Below are 17,748 nucleotides of genomic sequence, written 5' to 3'. Positions count from 1 at the left end.
ACGCAGGGGCTTTTCTACCTCCGGGATATACTCCCAGACCTATTTTATACTTTACTTGGAAACAGGGTCTCACTAAGTTGCTGAGAGCCTCACTAAGTAGCTGAGGCTGGCTTCGAACCTGCGCGATCCTCCTGTCTCGGCTTCCCAAGCACGGGGATTACAAGCACGCACCACCACGCCCGGCCCAGTGGAGTATTATTATTATTATTATTATTATTAATTATTTGCAGGTCTGGAGATGGAACCCAGGGGCATTCGACCTCCGAGGTACACCCCCCCGCCCTATTTTTTTATTCTTTATTTTGAAACAGGGTCTCACTAAGTTACGGAGGGCCTCACTAAGTAGCTGAGGCTGCCTGCGAACCGCGATCCTCCTGTCTCAGCCTCCCTTAAAAAAGAATAAAGTTCTGCCGGGCGTGGTGGCGCACGCTTGTAATCCCCGCGCTTGGGAGGCTGAGACAGGACGATCGCGTGGGTTCGAAGCCAGCCTCAGCTACTTAGTGAGGCTCTTAGCAACTTAGTGAGACCCCCGTTTCCAAATAAAATATAAAAAAGGTCTGGGAGTGTAGCCCGGAGGTAGAAAGCCTCTGGGTTCCACCCCCAGTACCACCAAAAAAAAAAAAAAAAAAGAATAAAGAATGGGTCTGGGGTATGGCTCAGAGGTAAAATGCCCCTGGGTCCATCCCGGGTGCCACACGCATGGAAGTAAGCCGAGATACTTAGAGACCACCTCACCCGCCAGAGCAGCCCTGAGAACGCTGCCGCCCAGCTCTCTGCCCAAAACCTCCAGCGCCACCACCTCTAACCTCTGCTGTTAAAGTTCACAGTTGTTTTTGTTTTGTTTTATTTTTGGGGTGTCTGAGAATGAAACCCAGGGGCATTTGACCTCCGAGCTACACCCCCTGCCCTATTTTGTATTCTTTATTTTGAAACAGGGTCTCACTGAGTTGCAGAGGGCCTCACTAAGTAGCCGAGGCTGTCCGCGAACCGCGATCCTCCGGTCTCAGCCTCCCGAGTGCTGGGATTCTGAGCGTGCCCACCACGCCCGGCCAAAGTTCACAGTTTTTAAGAATCTTCCCTAAGACCTCAGTCCTCTCTGTTCAGTGTCTCCACCATTGCCTTCACCCCTGAGGTTTTGTTAGGTTTCTATGCATTTTATTAGGTTGTATTCCGGTTTTGTTTTCCCTTGGCATGTCGTTCAGAGCAACAGAAATTTACCCCTTACTGTTCTGGAGCCTGGCATGGTGGCGCATGCCTGCAATCCCAGCACTTGGGAGGCTGAGACCGGAGGCTCGCCGTTTTGAGGCCGGCCAGCCTCAGCAACTTAGCAAGACTCTTAGCAATTCAGTGAGACCCTGTTCCATAGGAGAGTTAATCTTCTCATGCCTCATTTGAAAAATGCAGATAATGGTAGCCATCTCATTATTGTGAGGTTTGAATGAGTTAAAATTTGTAAAGCACTTAGAACAATCAAGTAAAATAGCAACATTAATAACATTATTATAGCAATATAATGAAATGTCTAAGTTGTCCATGTCTTGAGGAACTACCATGCAGGCTGTGTGTGTGTGTGTGTGTGTGTGTGTGTGTGTGTGTGTGCGTGTGTGTGTGCGTGTGTGTGTGTGTGTGTGTGTGTGCATGTGTGTGCGTGTGTGTGTGTAGCACTAGGGATTGAACCCAGGGGACATTTTAATCCTGAGCTACTTTCTCCCCCTGTGTATTTTCTGTTTTGAAACAGGCTCTTGCTAGGTTGCTGAGACCGGCCTCGACCCTGCAGCTCTACCGTGTCAGCCTCCCAAGCACCGGGCTTGCCTGTGCCATCGTGCCGGGTTTGTGTGGTTTTAAGTATTTTCACGTGACACTTCTCAGAGCATAGACAAAGGGTATATGGGAGTTGTATGTACTATTTGTACAACTCTTTGGTAAACCTGAAATTCAACAAAATAAAAGGTTAAACAGGCAGTGATAAAAAGCTCTCCAGGCGCAGTCCTGCCCGCGCCCCGGTTGTGGTCGCGGGGTTCAGAGCAGCGCACAGCCCCAGCTCCAGGGCGGAGGCCCGGCCCTCAGCGCCCAGCCACCCACCCGCGGCTCTGCCCGGCTCGCTCCTCCTTGACCTGAGGTCCTTCCTCTTTCCCAATATTTCTCTAGCTTCTATATATAAGGAAAAACACAGGACTCTTGACTTTCTAAGACTGGCTGATCTCATTAACATAATATTCTCTTATTCCATCCATTTCCTTGCAAATGACACAATTTTTGTTGTTTTTTATGGCTGAGCAAAATCCTATTTATGTATGTATATGTGTGTGTGTGTGTGTGTGTGTGTGTGTGTGTACACCACGGTTTCTTTTTCCTTTTTTTTTTTTTGCGGGTCTGGGGATGGAACCCAGGGGCATTCGCCCTCCGAGCTACACCCCCTGCCCTCTTTTTTATTCTTTATTTTGAAACCAGGTCTCACTGAGTTGCAGAGGGCCTCACTAAGTAGCTGAGGCTGTCCGCGAACCGCGATCCTCCGGTCTCAGCCTCCTGAATGCTGGCATTACAAGTGTGCGCCCCCACGCCCGGTTTCACAGTTTCTTCATCTGTTTTTTTGTTTGTTTGTTTGTTTTTTGCATTACTGAGGATGGAACCCAGAGGCATTGTACCTCTGAGCTACACTCCTGGCCCTATTTTTTAGTTAGTTTATTTATTTATTTATTGGTGGTACTGCGGATGGAACCCTTCTACCTCCAGGCTACACTCCCAGACCTATTTTTACATTTTTATTTGGAAACAGGGTCTCTTAAGCCAGCACGGCTGGCTTCGAACCTGCGCGATCCTCCTGTCTCAGCCTCCCAAGCTCGGGGATTACAAGCGTGCGCCACCACGCCCGGGTAGACTTTTTAATTTTGAAACAGGGTCTCACTGGGTTTCGAAGGGCCTCACTAAGTGGCTGAAGCTGTCCACGAAACACGATCCTCCTGTCTGTTCTTCTTGAATGTTGGGATTACAAGCGTGCGCCACCATGCTTGCCCGGTTCTTTAAGTTTCTTCATCTGCTGATGGACACCGAGGTTGGTTCCGTAACTGGGCTACTGTGCGTCGTGCCGCTGCATGGATGGGAAGATTCTTGGGCGCGGTACAGCCGGCTCAGGCCTAGCCGGAGGAGCCCGCTCCACAAAGATTCAAGAAAAGCCCCTTCTGAACAGTGTTATGACTACGATTGGCTTTAGGGTTAAATTAGTGACACGTTCCTAGGAAACTCACACCAGCTGGCGTGGTGGCGCACACTTGTAATCCCAGCACTCGGGAGGCGGAGACCGGAGGATCATGGTTCCCTGGACAGCCTCAGCTACTTAGTGAGGCCCTCTGCAACTCAGTGAGACTTTGTTTCAAAATGAAGAATAAAAAAATCAGGCTAGAGGTGTAACTCAGAGGTAGAATGCCTCTGGGTTCTGTCCTCACCACAAAAAATGAAAAGAAAAAAAAAGAAGAAGGTTCTGGAGCCTTCCAACACACACACACACACACACACACACACACACACACACACACACACACAATTTAGTAAAGCAAATAAAGGGGATGGCATGGTAGTTTGGCAAGATACTGACAACTTACAATTTAGACATTTCATTATATTGCTGTAATAATGTTAGTGTTGCTCGCTGGTTGGCTGTTCTAAGTGCTGTAAGAGGTGGAGCCTGGAGGCAGGAAGTGAGGTTACAGCAGAGGTGAGGTCACAGCAGAGGTGAGGTCACAGCAGAGGTGAGGTCATCAGCAGAGGTGAGGTCATCAGGAGGTGAGGTCACAGCAGAGGTGAGGTCACAGCAGAGGTGAGGTCACAGCAGAGGTGAGGTCATCAGAAGAGGTGAGGTCACAGCAGAGGTGAGGTCATCAGCAGAGGTGAGGTCACAGCAGAGGTGAGGTCACAGCAGAGGTGAGGTCATCAGGAGGTGAGGTCGTGTGATCCAGACCAACGAGGTGGCCCATGGCGTGCAGCCCAGAGTAACAGACCAAGAGGCCACGACTTTGTCTCCCTTTACAGCTTTTGGGTTCCCTTGCCCAAACTAAGTTGAGGAGCTCAGGTATTTTGTTATAGTAGCACGCATCTCACCAACATACCCAGCCTCGGCTGTTTTCTTATGGGATGGAAAACTAATAAACACAGCATTCTTCCTAACTAACCAGGAGGAGTGGGATTCTGATGCCAGCTTCTTAAGCCAAGTCCTCAATCTCCAAGCCGACAATTGAGCAATGAGGGGGTGTCCAACTCCACTTAAAGGGCTTTTTGCTAGGGGAACAACGTGTGTGTGTGTGTGTGTGTGTGTGTGTGTGTGTGCGCACGCGCGTGTATGTGTGTGTGTTCCTGGTGATTGAAATCAGGGCCCTTCTACCACTGAGATACACCTCCAGCCCTATTTTATTTTTATTTTGAAATGGGGTCTCAGAGCCGGGCGTGGTGGGGCATGCTTGTAATCCCCGCGCTTGGGAGGCTGAGACAGGAGGATTGCACAGGTTCGAAGCCAGCCTCAGCTACTTGGTGAGGCTCTCAGCAACTTAGTGAGACCCTGTTTCCAAATAAAGTATAAAATAGGTCTGGGAGTGTAGACCGTAGGTAGAAAGCCGCTGGGTTCCACCCCTAGTACCACAAAAAAAAAAAGAAAAGAAAAGAAAAGAAAGAAATGGGGTCTCAGTAAGTTGCCAAGGGCCTTGCTGGGTCACTGAGGCTGGCCACGAACCTGCGATCGTCCTGTCTTAGCCTCCCAAGTACTGGGATTGCAAGCGTGTGCCACCACGGCCGCTAGAACGATACTTTTAATAGGCCTGCCTGTGAGGTCACTTCTTAGTGTTTAGGTCGTTAGGCGTTGAGCTGTGGTCTAGGTTACAAGACGCTGTAAGAGGAAGCCTGGCAAAGTCACACACGTTAACTTTTGCCACTTACTCCCTTCTCTCTTCCTCTGTCCTCTCCCCTGTGAGCCACTGGCGTCCTGTATCAACAGGATGGTCCTTACACTCTATACAGTTCAGTGTGTTTCTTTCTTTCTTTCTTTTTCTTTTTTTGGTGGTCCTGGGGTTCCTGGAAGCCCTTCCATCTCCGGGCTACACTCCCAGACCTATTTTTTATATTTTTGAAACAGGGTCTCTTACACCAGCGCAGCTGGCTTCGAACCTGCGCGATCCTCCTGTCTCTGCCTCCCAAGCGCGGGGATTACAAGCGTGCGCCACCACGCCCGGCTGATTCTTATGAGCTAATCTGCAGGCTTTATTCAGATGTCACCAATTGTCTTGACAACATCCTTCTTTTTGTATTGGGAAGGGAACCCAGAGACATTCTGCCTCTGAGATACACTCCAGCCCATTTGATTTTTTATTTTCATAGGGCCTCACTAAGTTGCTAAGGGCCTCACTAAGTTGCTGAAGCTGGTTTTGAACCTGTGATCCTCCCGTCTCAGCCTCTTAAGTACTGGGGTTACTGGTGTGCACCACCACTCCCGGATAACAACATCCTTTTATAGAAAAACAAAACTCTGACTCGCTCGTTGGACTTGACTGAAATGTTACCTTTCCTGCATCCTGAGCGTGCTGTCATGGCGAGGCTCTTTTGTGGACAGCCCATCTGTTCGGCCATGATCAGATGCAGATGATTCGAACCATCAGGACGGGACAGGGTCCCCGGAAGTGAGGCCGCGGGACCTCTTTGCACCTCAGGGGTGGGGGGGATTTGATTCTCCCACTGCTGAGCCCTGAGCTCTGATTCCCCGCTTGTCTGTGAGAGTTCCACTAGAGAGATTCTATGTTCATCATTAAAGTGGGTGATTTTCGGGCTGGGGTGTAGCTCAAGGCTAGCACACCTGCCAGCATGCTCGAGGCCCGGGGTTTGATCCTCGAGTGTCTGTGGGGAGCTACTTTTTTCTGTTTCTTTTTTTAAATATCATATTGGTGCTTTTTGTTTTGCATGTGATACTGGGGATTGAGCCCACGGACATTCTGCCTTTGAGCGATATCCCCAGTCCTATTTTATATTTTATTTTAAAACAGGGTCTCACTAAATTGCCGAGGGTCTTGCTAAGTTGCCGAGGCTGGCCTCGAACCTGTGATTCTACCGTCCCAGCCTCCCAAATACTGAGAGCACAGGCGCACACCACACGCCTGGCTTTATCGGTGCGTTAGAGTTGTAACTAAGAGCGAGATTCATAGCGTTAACACTGTTCCTTCCCCACACCTCCCTGGCCCACCCTGCAGGGCCTTCCGTAGTCTACACCGGTCCCTTTTCTGTCCTGTTTCCTCTCTGGCCTCCGCATGGAGAGAACACGTGACCCCCGACGTTTCGGGGCCTGGCTGATCTCGCTCGGCAGGGCGCTGTCCACTTCCCCCATTTCCCTGCAAGTGACATGGTTCTGTTCCTTATGGCTGCGTAACGGTCCGCTGAGTGTATCTGCTTCAGTTTTTGTTTTTGTGCTGATGGCCACCTCTGTTGGCCCTACAAGTTGGCCACTGCACGTTGTCTGCTATAACCATGGGTACCATGGATCTCGCTAGTATTTGATTTTAATTCTTTTGGAAGGATACCGAGCGGTGGTAGAGCTGGGTCACGTGGTGGCTTCATTCCCTTTTTTTTTTTTTTTTGTGGTACTAGAAATTGAATCCAGAGGCATTCTCCCTCTAAGCTGCACCCCAGACCAATTTTATTTCTTATTTTGAAGCGGGGCCTCATTGGGTTGCTGAGCCGTCCTTGAACCCTCCTGTCTCAGCCTCCCAAGTACTAGGATGACAAGCGTGCACCACCACGCCCGGTTTCCATTCCTGTTTTTCGGGGAACCTCCGTATCGCTCGCCGTAGTGGTTGCGCTAATTTGCAACCCCGCCAACAGGGTCCGCGTCTCCCCTTTTCTCTAGGGAGCCGCCGTGGGGTGCCACTTTCTCCGCCAAGCTGTCACCTGGGCCCTCAGCACCCGCTGAGGCTTTTGCTCATTTTCAGAGCGGCTGCCAGATTACTCACAGGTTTACCTTTGGCCAAAAGAACAAAAACAAAAACTAAACATGCAATATCGTACCCAGCCCTGAGAGCTTACGTGCTTGTTTTGTTTTGGTACTGGGGGCTGAGCCCAGGGGCACTCTGAGTTACACCCCCTGCCCTTTTTTGTTTTTGTTTGGTAACAAGCTACTGAGTCTGGCCTTGAGCTTGTGATCCTCCTGTCTCAGCTTCCCACGTGCTGGTGTGACAGGCGTGTGCCACGGGGCCGCTGACTTGGGCCGGTTTTCAACCTCTCTGGGGCTCAGCACTTGCTGGGTCGGAGGGGGCTGTTGTGAACGTCCACGGAAGCTTTCCCTTCCCAGTGAGCTGTCACTCTTTCCCAGAAAACTCGGAAGGCTTCAGAAATCTCTTCTCATGCCGTGGAGGGACCCGCGCTCTTGGGACGGGCCAGCACGAGTCCTCAGCTCGTCTCCTGCCGCGCAGCATCCTGTGTGGCTCCTGCTTCACGCTGGCTGTCGTTTGCATTTGAGACGTGTGCAAAATCATATCAAGTACAAAACCCATGACTGTTCTCAGTGTTTTGAGAGAACCCCCCCCACCTCACCACAGCTCACGTGATCACATTACTCTGGTTTGAGCTGGGATGGGGGCCCACGCCTGTGATCCCGGTACTTGGGAGGCTGAGATGGGAGGATCTCTGTTGGAGTCCAGCCTCAGCAAGTAGGGAGACTCTCATCAACCTAGTGAGACCCTGTTTCAAGACAAAAAAAGGGCTGAGGATGTATCTCAGAGGTAGAATGCTCTTTGGTTCAATCCCCAGCACCAAAACCAAAACAAAGCACACACACACACACACACACACACACACACACACACACAAACTGGTTTAATTTTGACAAGTTAGAAAACCTTAAAGGTATCATAGATCACCTACCAAGGTACAGGATGGAGAATCTATGTAAAGATATATATAGACTTTCCAGCATGTTCCAAATGCAAATACTAATGTGTATGAGTGCCAACTAGGATCCACATAACTAAGGCTAAAAAAAAAAAAGGCCGGGCGTGGTGGCGCACGCTTGTAATCCCCGCGCTTGGGAGGCTGAGACAGGAGGATCACATGGGTTCGAAGCCAGCCTCAGCTATAGTGAGACCCTGTTTCCAAATAAAGTATAAATAGGTCTGGGAGTATAGCCCAGAGGTAGAAAGCCTCTGGGTTCCAACCCCAGTACCACCAAAAAAGAAAAGAGAAGAAAAGAAAAAAAAAAAAAAGGATATGCTTTCTTTATCCTCTTCTCTCTCATTTCCAGTCTACACATGCTTGTGAAAATTCAATTATTTCTTGGTCCACCCACCTTGGAAGACATTTTGACTTTTTTTTTTTTTTTTTTTGCGGTACTGGGGATGGAACCCAGGGGCAGTCTACCTCTGAGCTACACCCCCTGCCCTATTTTTTTATTCTTTATTTTGAAGTAGGGTCTCTATGAGTTGCAAAGGGCTTCGCTAAGTAGCTGAGGCTGGCTTCAAACCCGGATCCCAGTCTCAGCCTCCTGAATGCTGGGATTACAAGCGTGCGCCAACACACCCAGCTAACATTTTGACATCTTATTAGCCTGCGATCTGATTCAGAAATTCTACGTCTAGGGCTATTTCTACAGGTATGCATATTATTTGCACCAAGAGTATTTAAGGCAGTAATGTTTAATGACCCCCAACTGGGAGCAACCAGGGTCCATCAGCAGGATAATGGGTGAACACACTGGCCTGTTTCTTCAGCAGAATACTATGCAGCGGATGGACAGATGTCCACAGCTCTGCGTGAAAATACGCGAGTCTTAAAAATATAGTATTGGCTGGGCGTGGTGGTGCACGCTTGTAATCTCAGCATTTGGGAGGCTGAGACCGGAGGATCGCGGTTCGCGGACAGCCTCAGCTACTTAGTGAGGCCCTCTGTGACTCAGTGAGACCCGGTTTCAAAATAAAGAATAAAAAATAGGGTAGGGGTGTAGCTCGGAGGTCGAATGCCTCTGGGTTCCATCCCCAGACCTGCAAAAAAAAAAAGTATATATATGTTATATATATGTATTATGTATGTATTATTTATATATTACATATATATATTACATATATATATATATGTGTGTGTGTGTGTGTGTGTGTGTGTGTGTAATATTGAACCCAAGGAACTGGATACTGCAGATTGCATACTGTAGGAGTTAATTTATATAAAAGTCAAAAAGAAGCAACCAAAACTGTACTGTTTAGGGATGTGCAGTGAGTAGTAAACTGTTAGAAGTGCCCGGTTTGGTGGCATGGTCCTAATCCCACTGTGTGGGAGGCTGAGACAGGAAGTTGGAAGATTTGAGGCCGGCCTCAGCAACTCAGTGAGACCGTCAGTAACTTAGTGAGACTCTGTCTCAAAATAGAAAATGAAGCCAGGTGCTTTGGACACACTTATAATGCCAGTAATTAGGAAGCTGATACTGGAGGACTGGAGGATCCAGTGTAGCACAGGTAATTTCATAAGACTCTGTTTCAAAATTAAAAAAAAAAGAATTTTTTTTAAGGGCTGGGGGTGTAGGTCAGAGGTAGAATGCCCCTGGATTCAGTCCCAGCAGCAAGCACGTGTGCACACGCGCGCGCGCGCGCACACACGCACACACACACGCACACGCGCGCGCGCGCGCGCGCGCGCGCCGTGGTCCCTGGTGGGAGGAAGGGGGTGCAGAACCCCGGTGTGGGTGGTTCTGGGGAGCTGGCCCTGCTCCACTGCTAGCTTTTGGGCCTGTTTTCGTGACTGCTCATTTCACCGCCATTTCTTAACCTGCTCATTATGTTTTATGCATTTTCCTGTGTTTGTTGAATTTCACAATAGAAAATTTAAAAAAAAGCAAAATGGGCGTGATCAAGGTGGTTCTGGCAGCAGGCCCCAGGCCCACAGCACCCAGAGCCGGGCGGGCAGCTCACCCCTGGCCACTCAGTGCCCCTGAGAGTTCAGCCTCGCCACGGCCAGGGTCCCAGATGAGCTCAGCCCTTCAACCCAGCAGCAGGGCCCTGTGATCCGCAAACTTTCACGGAAGCATCCCCAGCCTTCCTGCCAGCCCTCCAAGCTGGGCTGGGCTCACCAGAACCAGATTAGTTTAGAGCGCCCGGTGCGCCCGAACGAGCCCCCTGTCTTTCCTCGTCCCCTCCTGCAGGGGGCGGCGGCTGCAGCGGGTGGGGATGGGGTCTCCCGGCCTCGCGACCCCGGGCGGCGCCGCCGATGGGCCCGGCCATCGTGCCGGCTCGGTGGGTCCTGCGGCGGCTCCGCGGGCGCCTCGCCGCGGGCTCTGCTGGCCCCGGTGGAGACCTCTGCACCCTTTTCTCTACGCCCCTTCCTGTCTTTTCTCGCTCCGCTCAGGTCTTATTTTAGCCAAACTTGGAGGAGGAGGAGGAGGGGGAGGAGGAGGAGGAGGAGGAGGGGAGGGGGAGGGGGAGGTGGGAGGGGAGAGGGAGGAGGAGGACGCCCGGTGGGGGGGGGGGAGGCGCGGGCGCTGCCGCAGCCGGGCTCCCTCCTCCCGCGGCCCCCTCCCCGCCTCTGTGGGGAATTTTTCAGGATTTCATGGCTGCAATTTAACCCCAGGATGAGGCACCGTTGAACGAAACGCTGCGCGCACACACACTGTCTTCCCCCGAAGAGGCGGCAGTTGGTGATTCAGGAAGAAAAAAAAATTTTTTTTTTTTAAATCCGGACCCCGCAGCCTGAAGATTCCTTAAGATTCCTCCCCTCGAGCGCTCCCTCCCCCACCTTTCCTTCCCGGTTCCTAGTCCTTATTTTTATTTTATTATCGAGGGGAGGGGGGGCTTACGGACCTCTCAGGCTTTCTTTTTTTCAGATCTCAGTATTTTTGCAGATCTAGGAAAAGTCAGGCCAAACCGGAGAAAAAAATTTTCTTTTCTAAAAAAAAAAAATATTCGCTGCCCCTCCTCCTAGCCAAGACCTGGTTTTGATTTTTTTTAATCATATATATATATATATAAACGGGCCGAGCGCGCTCCTTCTGCGATGCCAGCCTGACCCGGACCTCGGAGGCGTCCGCGCCGCATCGGGGCGGGGGGGGGGGCAAGGGGCGTCCTCGGCCGCGTCCCGGGGGGCGCGTATCGGGGCGGTCTTTCTTTTCCTTTTTTTTCCCTCCTCCTCCCCCAGAGTGGGAGGACCGGGGATCGCCTGCCTCCGTCCTCGCCCTCCCCGCTCCGTCCTCGTCCTCGCCCTCCCTGCCTCCGTCCTCGCCCTCCCCGCTCCGTCCTCGCCCTCGCCCTCCCTGCCTCCGTCCTCGCCCTCCCCGCTCCGTCCTCGCCCTCCCCGCTCCGTCCTCGCCCTCCCTGCCCCTGCCTCCGTCCTCGCCCTCCCCCTCCGTGCTCGCCCTCCCGCTCCGCCCCCCGCCCCGCCCCGCCCCGCGCCCCTCCCCGGTCCGCGCTCCGTCCGCGCTCCGCCCGCGGCTCGGCCCGGGCCGCCGCTCGAGAGCCCGCGGCGACCCCGATGGGCTGGGCCGGGCCGCGGCCCCGCACGCGCAGCCGGCCGCGCAGCCCGGGCGTCCGCCGCAGCGTCACCCGCTCCGCTCTCCCGCAGGATGGCCCGCCTCGGGGACGACGCGCCGGCCCGCCCGGCCGCCGGGGTGGTCGCGGGCGGGCGCGGGCCGGGGGGCGGCCGGCAGGGCCCCGGGGCGCCGCGCGTGTACAAGCAGTCCATGGCGCAGCGCGCGCGCACCATGGCGCTCTACAACCCCATCCCCGTGCGCCAGAACTGCCTCACGGTCAACCGCTCGCTCTTCCTGTTCAGCGAGGACAACGTGGTGAGGAAGTACGCCAAGAAGATCACCGAGTGGCCATATCCTTGCGGGGCCGGGGGCGGGCGGGGGCGGCGGGGGGCGCGGCGGGGGGCGAGGTCGGGCCTCCGCGGCCTCCGGGCGAGCTCCGCGTCCCCGCCCGCCGCGCCTTCCCTGGCCGGGCCGGGGCCGCTGACCGGGGCTGCTGACCGGGGCCGGGGCCGCTGACCGGGGCTGCTGACCGGGGCCGGGGCCGGGAGGCCGCGGGGAGGCCGGCGTGCGCCCGGGCGCCGGCCCACATCCGCGGGACCCGCAGCTTTCAACCCTGACCCGGCAGCTCATCCGCTTTCGGGGAGTAAAGAAGCAGGTCCCGTTGGCCCTGCCCGGCCCCCGGCCTGGGAAGACCCGGTCCGGGCTGCTCTAGCGAGAAAAGGCAGAGGGAGAGGAAGATGAAGTGGCCGGGCCTCTCTGGGCCGCTAGGTCCATCCTGGAGTTGGAGTCGGGAGGGGACAGGTAGATGGATATCTGATTTAAAAAAAAAAAAAAACAACAGACTGAAATCAAAGACCCAGACAGGGAAGGGGAGATTCAGATACAGTCACCTGTGTTTCTTTTAAACCGGTGCCTGCTTCCCATGAACCCCGAGCGGGTTTAACTGAGATGTGGGCAGGCACGGGTGGGCAATTGGCCCGGCTTTCCAGCAGTTATCTGAGTGTGACCCAGATTCCAAGTGTGGGGGGGACACACTGCTCCCCGGCTCTGCTGGCTGGGCCCAAATGTGCCGCTTCTAGGCCACATTCCAACCAGCTGCCCTGGTGTAGGCATGAGCTGGCTGCATGGGTCCCCGGGGTTCGTCGCTGTGTGTTCATGGGGGCCGGGCCCTTTACGGCCTTGGGGCTGTTATTTCAGGAGTCTGGTGCCAGGCGATTCACTTCTGGGGGCTCCAAATTGTTGGCTCCCAGGTGCTGAAATTGCATCAGGGAGCATGAGGGTTTTGGGGGTGTCTCCTTGGAGGGTGGCGAAAATGTGGATTCAGCAGAAGTCCTTTCTGGGGGGCTGGGTGGACCTCTAGCCACAGTCTCATCTCTGTCGATGCTCAAGGCAGCTTCCAGGTGCTTGTCTCCCATGGCTGCTTTATGGAAAGCCTGTGCCTGAAGGTTCACAATCCCCCACTCCGGGCCAGCGAGGTGCTGCGCCCACCCGGGGCAGGGGCCTGGAGTGAGCGCCGAGCTCACGGAGCCCCGGGAGCTGTCCAGAGGAGGTGCTGGACTGACAGGATATCTGTGTTGGAAATTACTTCCTGGAGCCTGGGTTTGGAGTCTTCTAAGAGGAAAGAAAGGAGGTGGGGAGCTGGCCCGTGTGTCCTCAGCTCACCTCCCCCCAGGCCAGCCCGGGTTCTGCAGATCAGAGAGCTGCTGGCGAGGGAGGGGCAGCCACAGCCCCCCGCAGGAGGAATGGTGGCAGAGAGATGGGAGGCTCGGTTGGCGTTTCATTTTGCTTGGCCAGCTTGCCCAAAGCTTCCTTGCTCTCGGTAGCTTCGTGATGAGTTCTTCCAATTTTTTTTTTCCTCTTTCTCTCTGCAGAGTTTTTGTTCTCGTTCTGGCCCGAGGTACAAACACATTTAACAGCCCCACTCCGGAAAGGAAAAGCTCCCACCCCATCCCCAATCTGTCACTCAGTCGGGCCAGCCGGCACCGGCTGGGCTTTCTCTGGGAGGGACAGAGAGCGGAGGGACGGAGACCTGGGAGCTGGGGAAAAGAACTAAGGCCAGGGAAAGAGAGAAGCTGGGACGTAGGAGAATCGGGATGCCAGGGCATAACAGTAACTTAAAAAAAAATCTGCACGCTTGTCATCCTGGCATTCGGGAGGCTGAGACCGGAGGACTGCAGTTTGCGAACGGCCTCAGCTACTTAGTGAGGCCCTTCGCAACGCGGTGAGACCCTGTTTGAAAAATAAAAAGACTAAAAAATAGGGCGGGGGGGGTGTAGGTCAGAGATATAATGCCCCTGGGTTCCATACCCAGTACCGTAGAATAAATAAATAAATCTAGATGTTATTGGCATCAAAAATTATGTTTAAAGATTTAATCTGAATTTGGAGAGCAAAGTTGACTGTGTATAAGCAAGTGCACAAGTTCTGTTGCGCTTTATAAATGTTTATAAATTGAACGCAGCCAGGCAACTGGAAGCCAGGCCGAGCCGTAGACATCAGCAGGTCCCTGGTACCCTCCCTTATGCCTGCTCCTGGTCACCCCTCCCAAAGCCCATGCCCCTCCCCGTGTTCTAACCCTACAGGCCCCATTAGCCCCTTCAGATCCTCATATGCATGGACTAACACTGTTGTCTTTTTTTTTCTTTCTTATGGTAAATAGAGATTGGACAGGGGCATTCCACCTCCAAGCTACCCCCCACCCCTTTGCATTTTTTTTTATTTGAAAAGCAAGGGCTTAGTAAATTGCCGAGAGTCTCACTAAGTTGCCGAGGCTGGCCTTGAACCTGTGATCTTCCCCAGGAAGCCGCGTGAGGACTGGGTGGCCAGCGCCCAGCACCCTGTGTGTCCCTGGGTGTCCTGGGCCACACCCGCGGTGCGCAGGTGCTAGCAATCGGCCGCGGCCTCTCAGTGCTGGGTAGTATATTCTCCTGTGTCTATGCAGTCTACGTACCCAGTCCCGCATCCATGGGCATTTGAGCCGTGTCCAGAGGCGCCATTAGGCTGTTCTCCTGCGTGTCCTCCGTTGACTCCACCCCGCCGCATCTCTCCTGGATCTATACCCCGGGGCGCGCTCGCCCCTGCTACTTTCAGTGTGCGTGTAGTAGGGTGTATTTGGAAATGGCGCTTGCTAAGGGTTGCGGGGCCATAGGGAAGGCCGTCTCCTTGCTCCCTGGTGGAGAGGAGAGAAGGAAGGGTCCACAGACTTGGCTGGATGCTTCCAGAGCCCCCAGAGCGTCACCTCTGCGTGTTGACCCCCGCCCGTGGAGGTCAGTGCTTGTTCCCCTCCCGCCCCCCCAGCCCCGGCAGCCCAGGTTGGGAGCCAGCAGCCAGGGTTAGGGCTCGCGCTCCTGTCGCTGGCCTCTTCCTCAGGAGGCAGCAGGAGCGGGAGTGTGTCACACGCCATCCTGACCACACACCTTGGTCTTGTTTTCATTCATGGGCTCCGATGGCTTCTGGAGAGCACAGATCTGCCAGCCCCGCGAGGTGCAGCTGGATTCTAGCTCCCCCCACCACCCAGCACTGCTCTGATGTTCTACCAAATGCCAGCTCCCCCTCCGCCAGCCGGTCCCCCACCGAGCAGGGTGCAGAAATCTGAGCCTTTGCAAAGCCAGGGCTGCGGGGCTGCGCCTTACCGGGCTGTTTCTGCAGACTCACACAGGGCCCCGGCTTGCCCCCGGGTGTGCAGGCACCCGGAACTCCAGTCGCACTGGTATCAGGAACACTGGCACATGGCCACTCCTCTGATTTCTTTTTTCTTTCTCTAAAGGAAAGGCTCTTTAAAGAGAAATGTTCTGAGACAGGAAAATGGCAGGCAGGTTCGAGATCAGCCTCAGTAACTTAGCGACTCTCAGCAACCTAGTAAGACCCTGCTTCAAAACAAAAAATGAAAAAAAGAACTGGCGGTGTATCTCAGAGGTAAACTGCCCCTGGGTTCAAAACCTAGGAACACACACACACACACACACACACACACACACACACACTCTACATGGGAAGCAAAGGCGCCCTGGGAGACCGTGTGAGATTCTTGGCCTCTCCTGAGACGTAGAATGTTCTAGAAGGTATTATTGTCCACGGCAGAATGGCTTGGGCTGCTGAGTTCTCCTACTGGGTTAGGAGAGCAAGGTCCCGGGGAGTAAACAGCAGCCTGGGTTGGCCAGTGCGGCCCGCTGGCGCGCCCCTGCGCTCCCAGCGCTTGGGAGGCGGAGGCTTACCGAGGCCCTCGGCAACTTAGTGAGACCCCGTTTCAAAATAAAAAGGGCTGGGGTATAGTTCTGAGGTAGAATGCCCCTGGGTGGTTCCATCCCCAGTACAGAGAAAGAAAGAAAGAAAGAAAGAAAGAAAGAAAGAAAGAAAGAAAGAAAGAAAGATGAAAGAGGTCAGGTTTATAGAAGTATAATTTTCATCTGTAGTAAAATTTGCCCTTTAAAAGTTTTTACGGCTGGGCGTGGTGGCGCACGCTTGGAATCCCTGCTTGGGAGGCAGAGACGGGAGGATCGCGCAGGTTCAAAGCCAGCCTCAGCTGGCTTAAGAGACCCTGTTTCCAAAAAAAAAAAAAAAAAAAAAAGTATAAAATAGGTCTGGGAGTGTAGCCCGGAGGCAGAAGGGCTCCCAGGAACCCCAGTACCACCAAAAAAAAAAAAAAAAAAAAGTTTTTACGGGTGCATTATAATTGTGCATCCTGGCAGCGAGGCCGAGTGCTCCGCTCGTGCACAGGGCATTGTGGGCCTCCTTCCCTCCCCGAGCTCCTTCCACGCCCAGCAAAGCGCACCCTTCCCAGGTCCCCTTCTGGGCTTTGATACGTGATTGTGCTGCTGCCCCCAACCAAGATCCAGAACAGCCCCGTCACCCCAAAATATCCCTGGTGCCCCTGGGCTGGCACCCTGTCCTCCAGCCCTGGCCACCACTGACCTAATCTCTAGCCCTGTAATTCTGCTTTTTTTTAAATAGAAGGTTGCATAAATAGAATAATGCAATCTGTAGCTTTCCAAATCTGCCTTCGGTCGGCCTTCGCCGTCCCCTCATGGCGCGGGGTCTCTCAGCGGCGCGTCCTTTTCTGTTGCTGAGTAGTATTTCACGATATGGGCGGGCCATGGTTTGTTTACGCGTTTCCCAGCTGCAGGGCGCTGGCCGTGTTTCCAGGAGACCCCTGTCAGCTTGCTGGGTCTCATGGAGGCTTTGAGAATAGATAGCTCTCGTCTCGTGGGTAAACAGATGCCCGGGAGAGGCGTGCGGGCGGCTGGCCGGGGTGGCTGTACCATTTAACACTTGCATCTTTGAGACCTTCTGAAAGCCCCAAGTCCAGCCGGGCGCGGTGGCGCCCGCTCGTGATCCCCGCGCTTGGGAGGCGGAGACAGGAGGGTCGCCAGCCGCGCACGCTGGCTTAGGAGACCCTGTTTCCAAATAAAAATGTAAAAATAGGTCTGGGAGTGTAGCCCGGAGGTAGAAGGGCTTCCAGGAATCCCAGTACCACCAAAATAAATAAATAAATAAATAAATAAATAAATAAAAGCCCCAAGTTCTAAACTCCGAAGCCCTCGTGGGCCCGGGGTTAAGGGCCAGCGTGCGGCTGCAGAAGGTAGAAGGTGGGTGTTACCGGTAGACACCAGGAGAGACGGGAAGAGGAGCGCGTCTGGGGCTCGTGCCCGCGCTGCAGAAGGAAGGGGTCTCTGGCGTGGGAGACGCGTGGGTCTGCCAGTCTCTGGTAGCAAGCCAAGGCCGCTCTTCATCACTGCAACCTGGCTGTGCTGGACACAAAGGATGCACGCATAAGCATTTGCCGAGAGAATGAAAGACCGCCTGCTTCACCCTGAGCCAGGTCCTGTGGTACCCGATCTAGTCCTGCGCCTAGTTCTGGGTCTCAGGTGTGGAGGGCTGCACATGAGTCTCTGTGGTTCCGGGAATCGAACACAGGGGCATTCTACCTCCAAGGTGTGCCCCCAGACCTATTTTATATTTTAGTTTGAAACAAGGTCTTGCTGGATTGCCGAGGCTGGCCTTCAGCCCGTGACCCTCCTGTCTCAGCCTCTCGAGGACTGGGCTGATGGGCGTGAGCTGCCATGGCCGGCGATGGCCCTTTGGGATAGAATCTCCTTCCTTCAGGACCCGGGGCATCTTCTGGGCGCTCGGGTCATACGCTTCCTCCCTGTTGCCCCCAGAAATGGGCGCGCTTACGCATTTCCTGAGCGATAGGGCGCACCCTGGGAATGCGGGGTCCATTCAGGAACAGTCGGAGCCAAGGAACGGGGCAGTTAATGTGTTTCCCAAAGTACCGT

The 17,748-nt window shown here is 53.9% G+C and overlaps 1 protein-coding gene across 1 annotated transcript in view; it reads left to right on the top strand.

Annotated features, from left to right (window-relative positions):
* CACNA1A (calcium voltage-gated channel subunit alpha1 A) overlaps positions 1-17,748 on the top strand; it is a gene marked incomplete at its 3' end in the record, with an annotated part of 264,971 nt that overhangs the window by 29,271 nt on the left and 217,952 nt on the right. Inside the window, exon 2 of the mRNA XM_080715384.1 lies at positions 11,566-11,823. Coding sequence (XP_080571510.1) covers positions 11,567-11,823 — 257 coding nt within the window. The 5' untranslated portion in view covers position 11,566. The remainder of the gene's footprint in view (positions 1-11,565; positions 11,824-17,748) is intronic.

Source organism: Muscardinus avellanarius, assembly GCF_963383645.1.
Source record: "Muscardinus avellanarius genome assembly, chromosome: 18".
Lineage (NCBI taxonomy): Eukaryota > Metazoa > Chordata > Mammalia > Rodentia > Gliridae > Muscardinus > Muscardinus avellanarius.
This window is presented reverse-complemented; position numbering and strand designations above follow the sequence as displayed.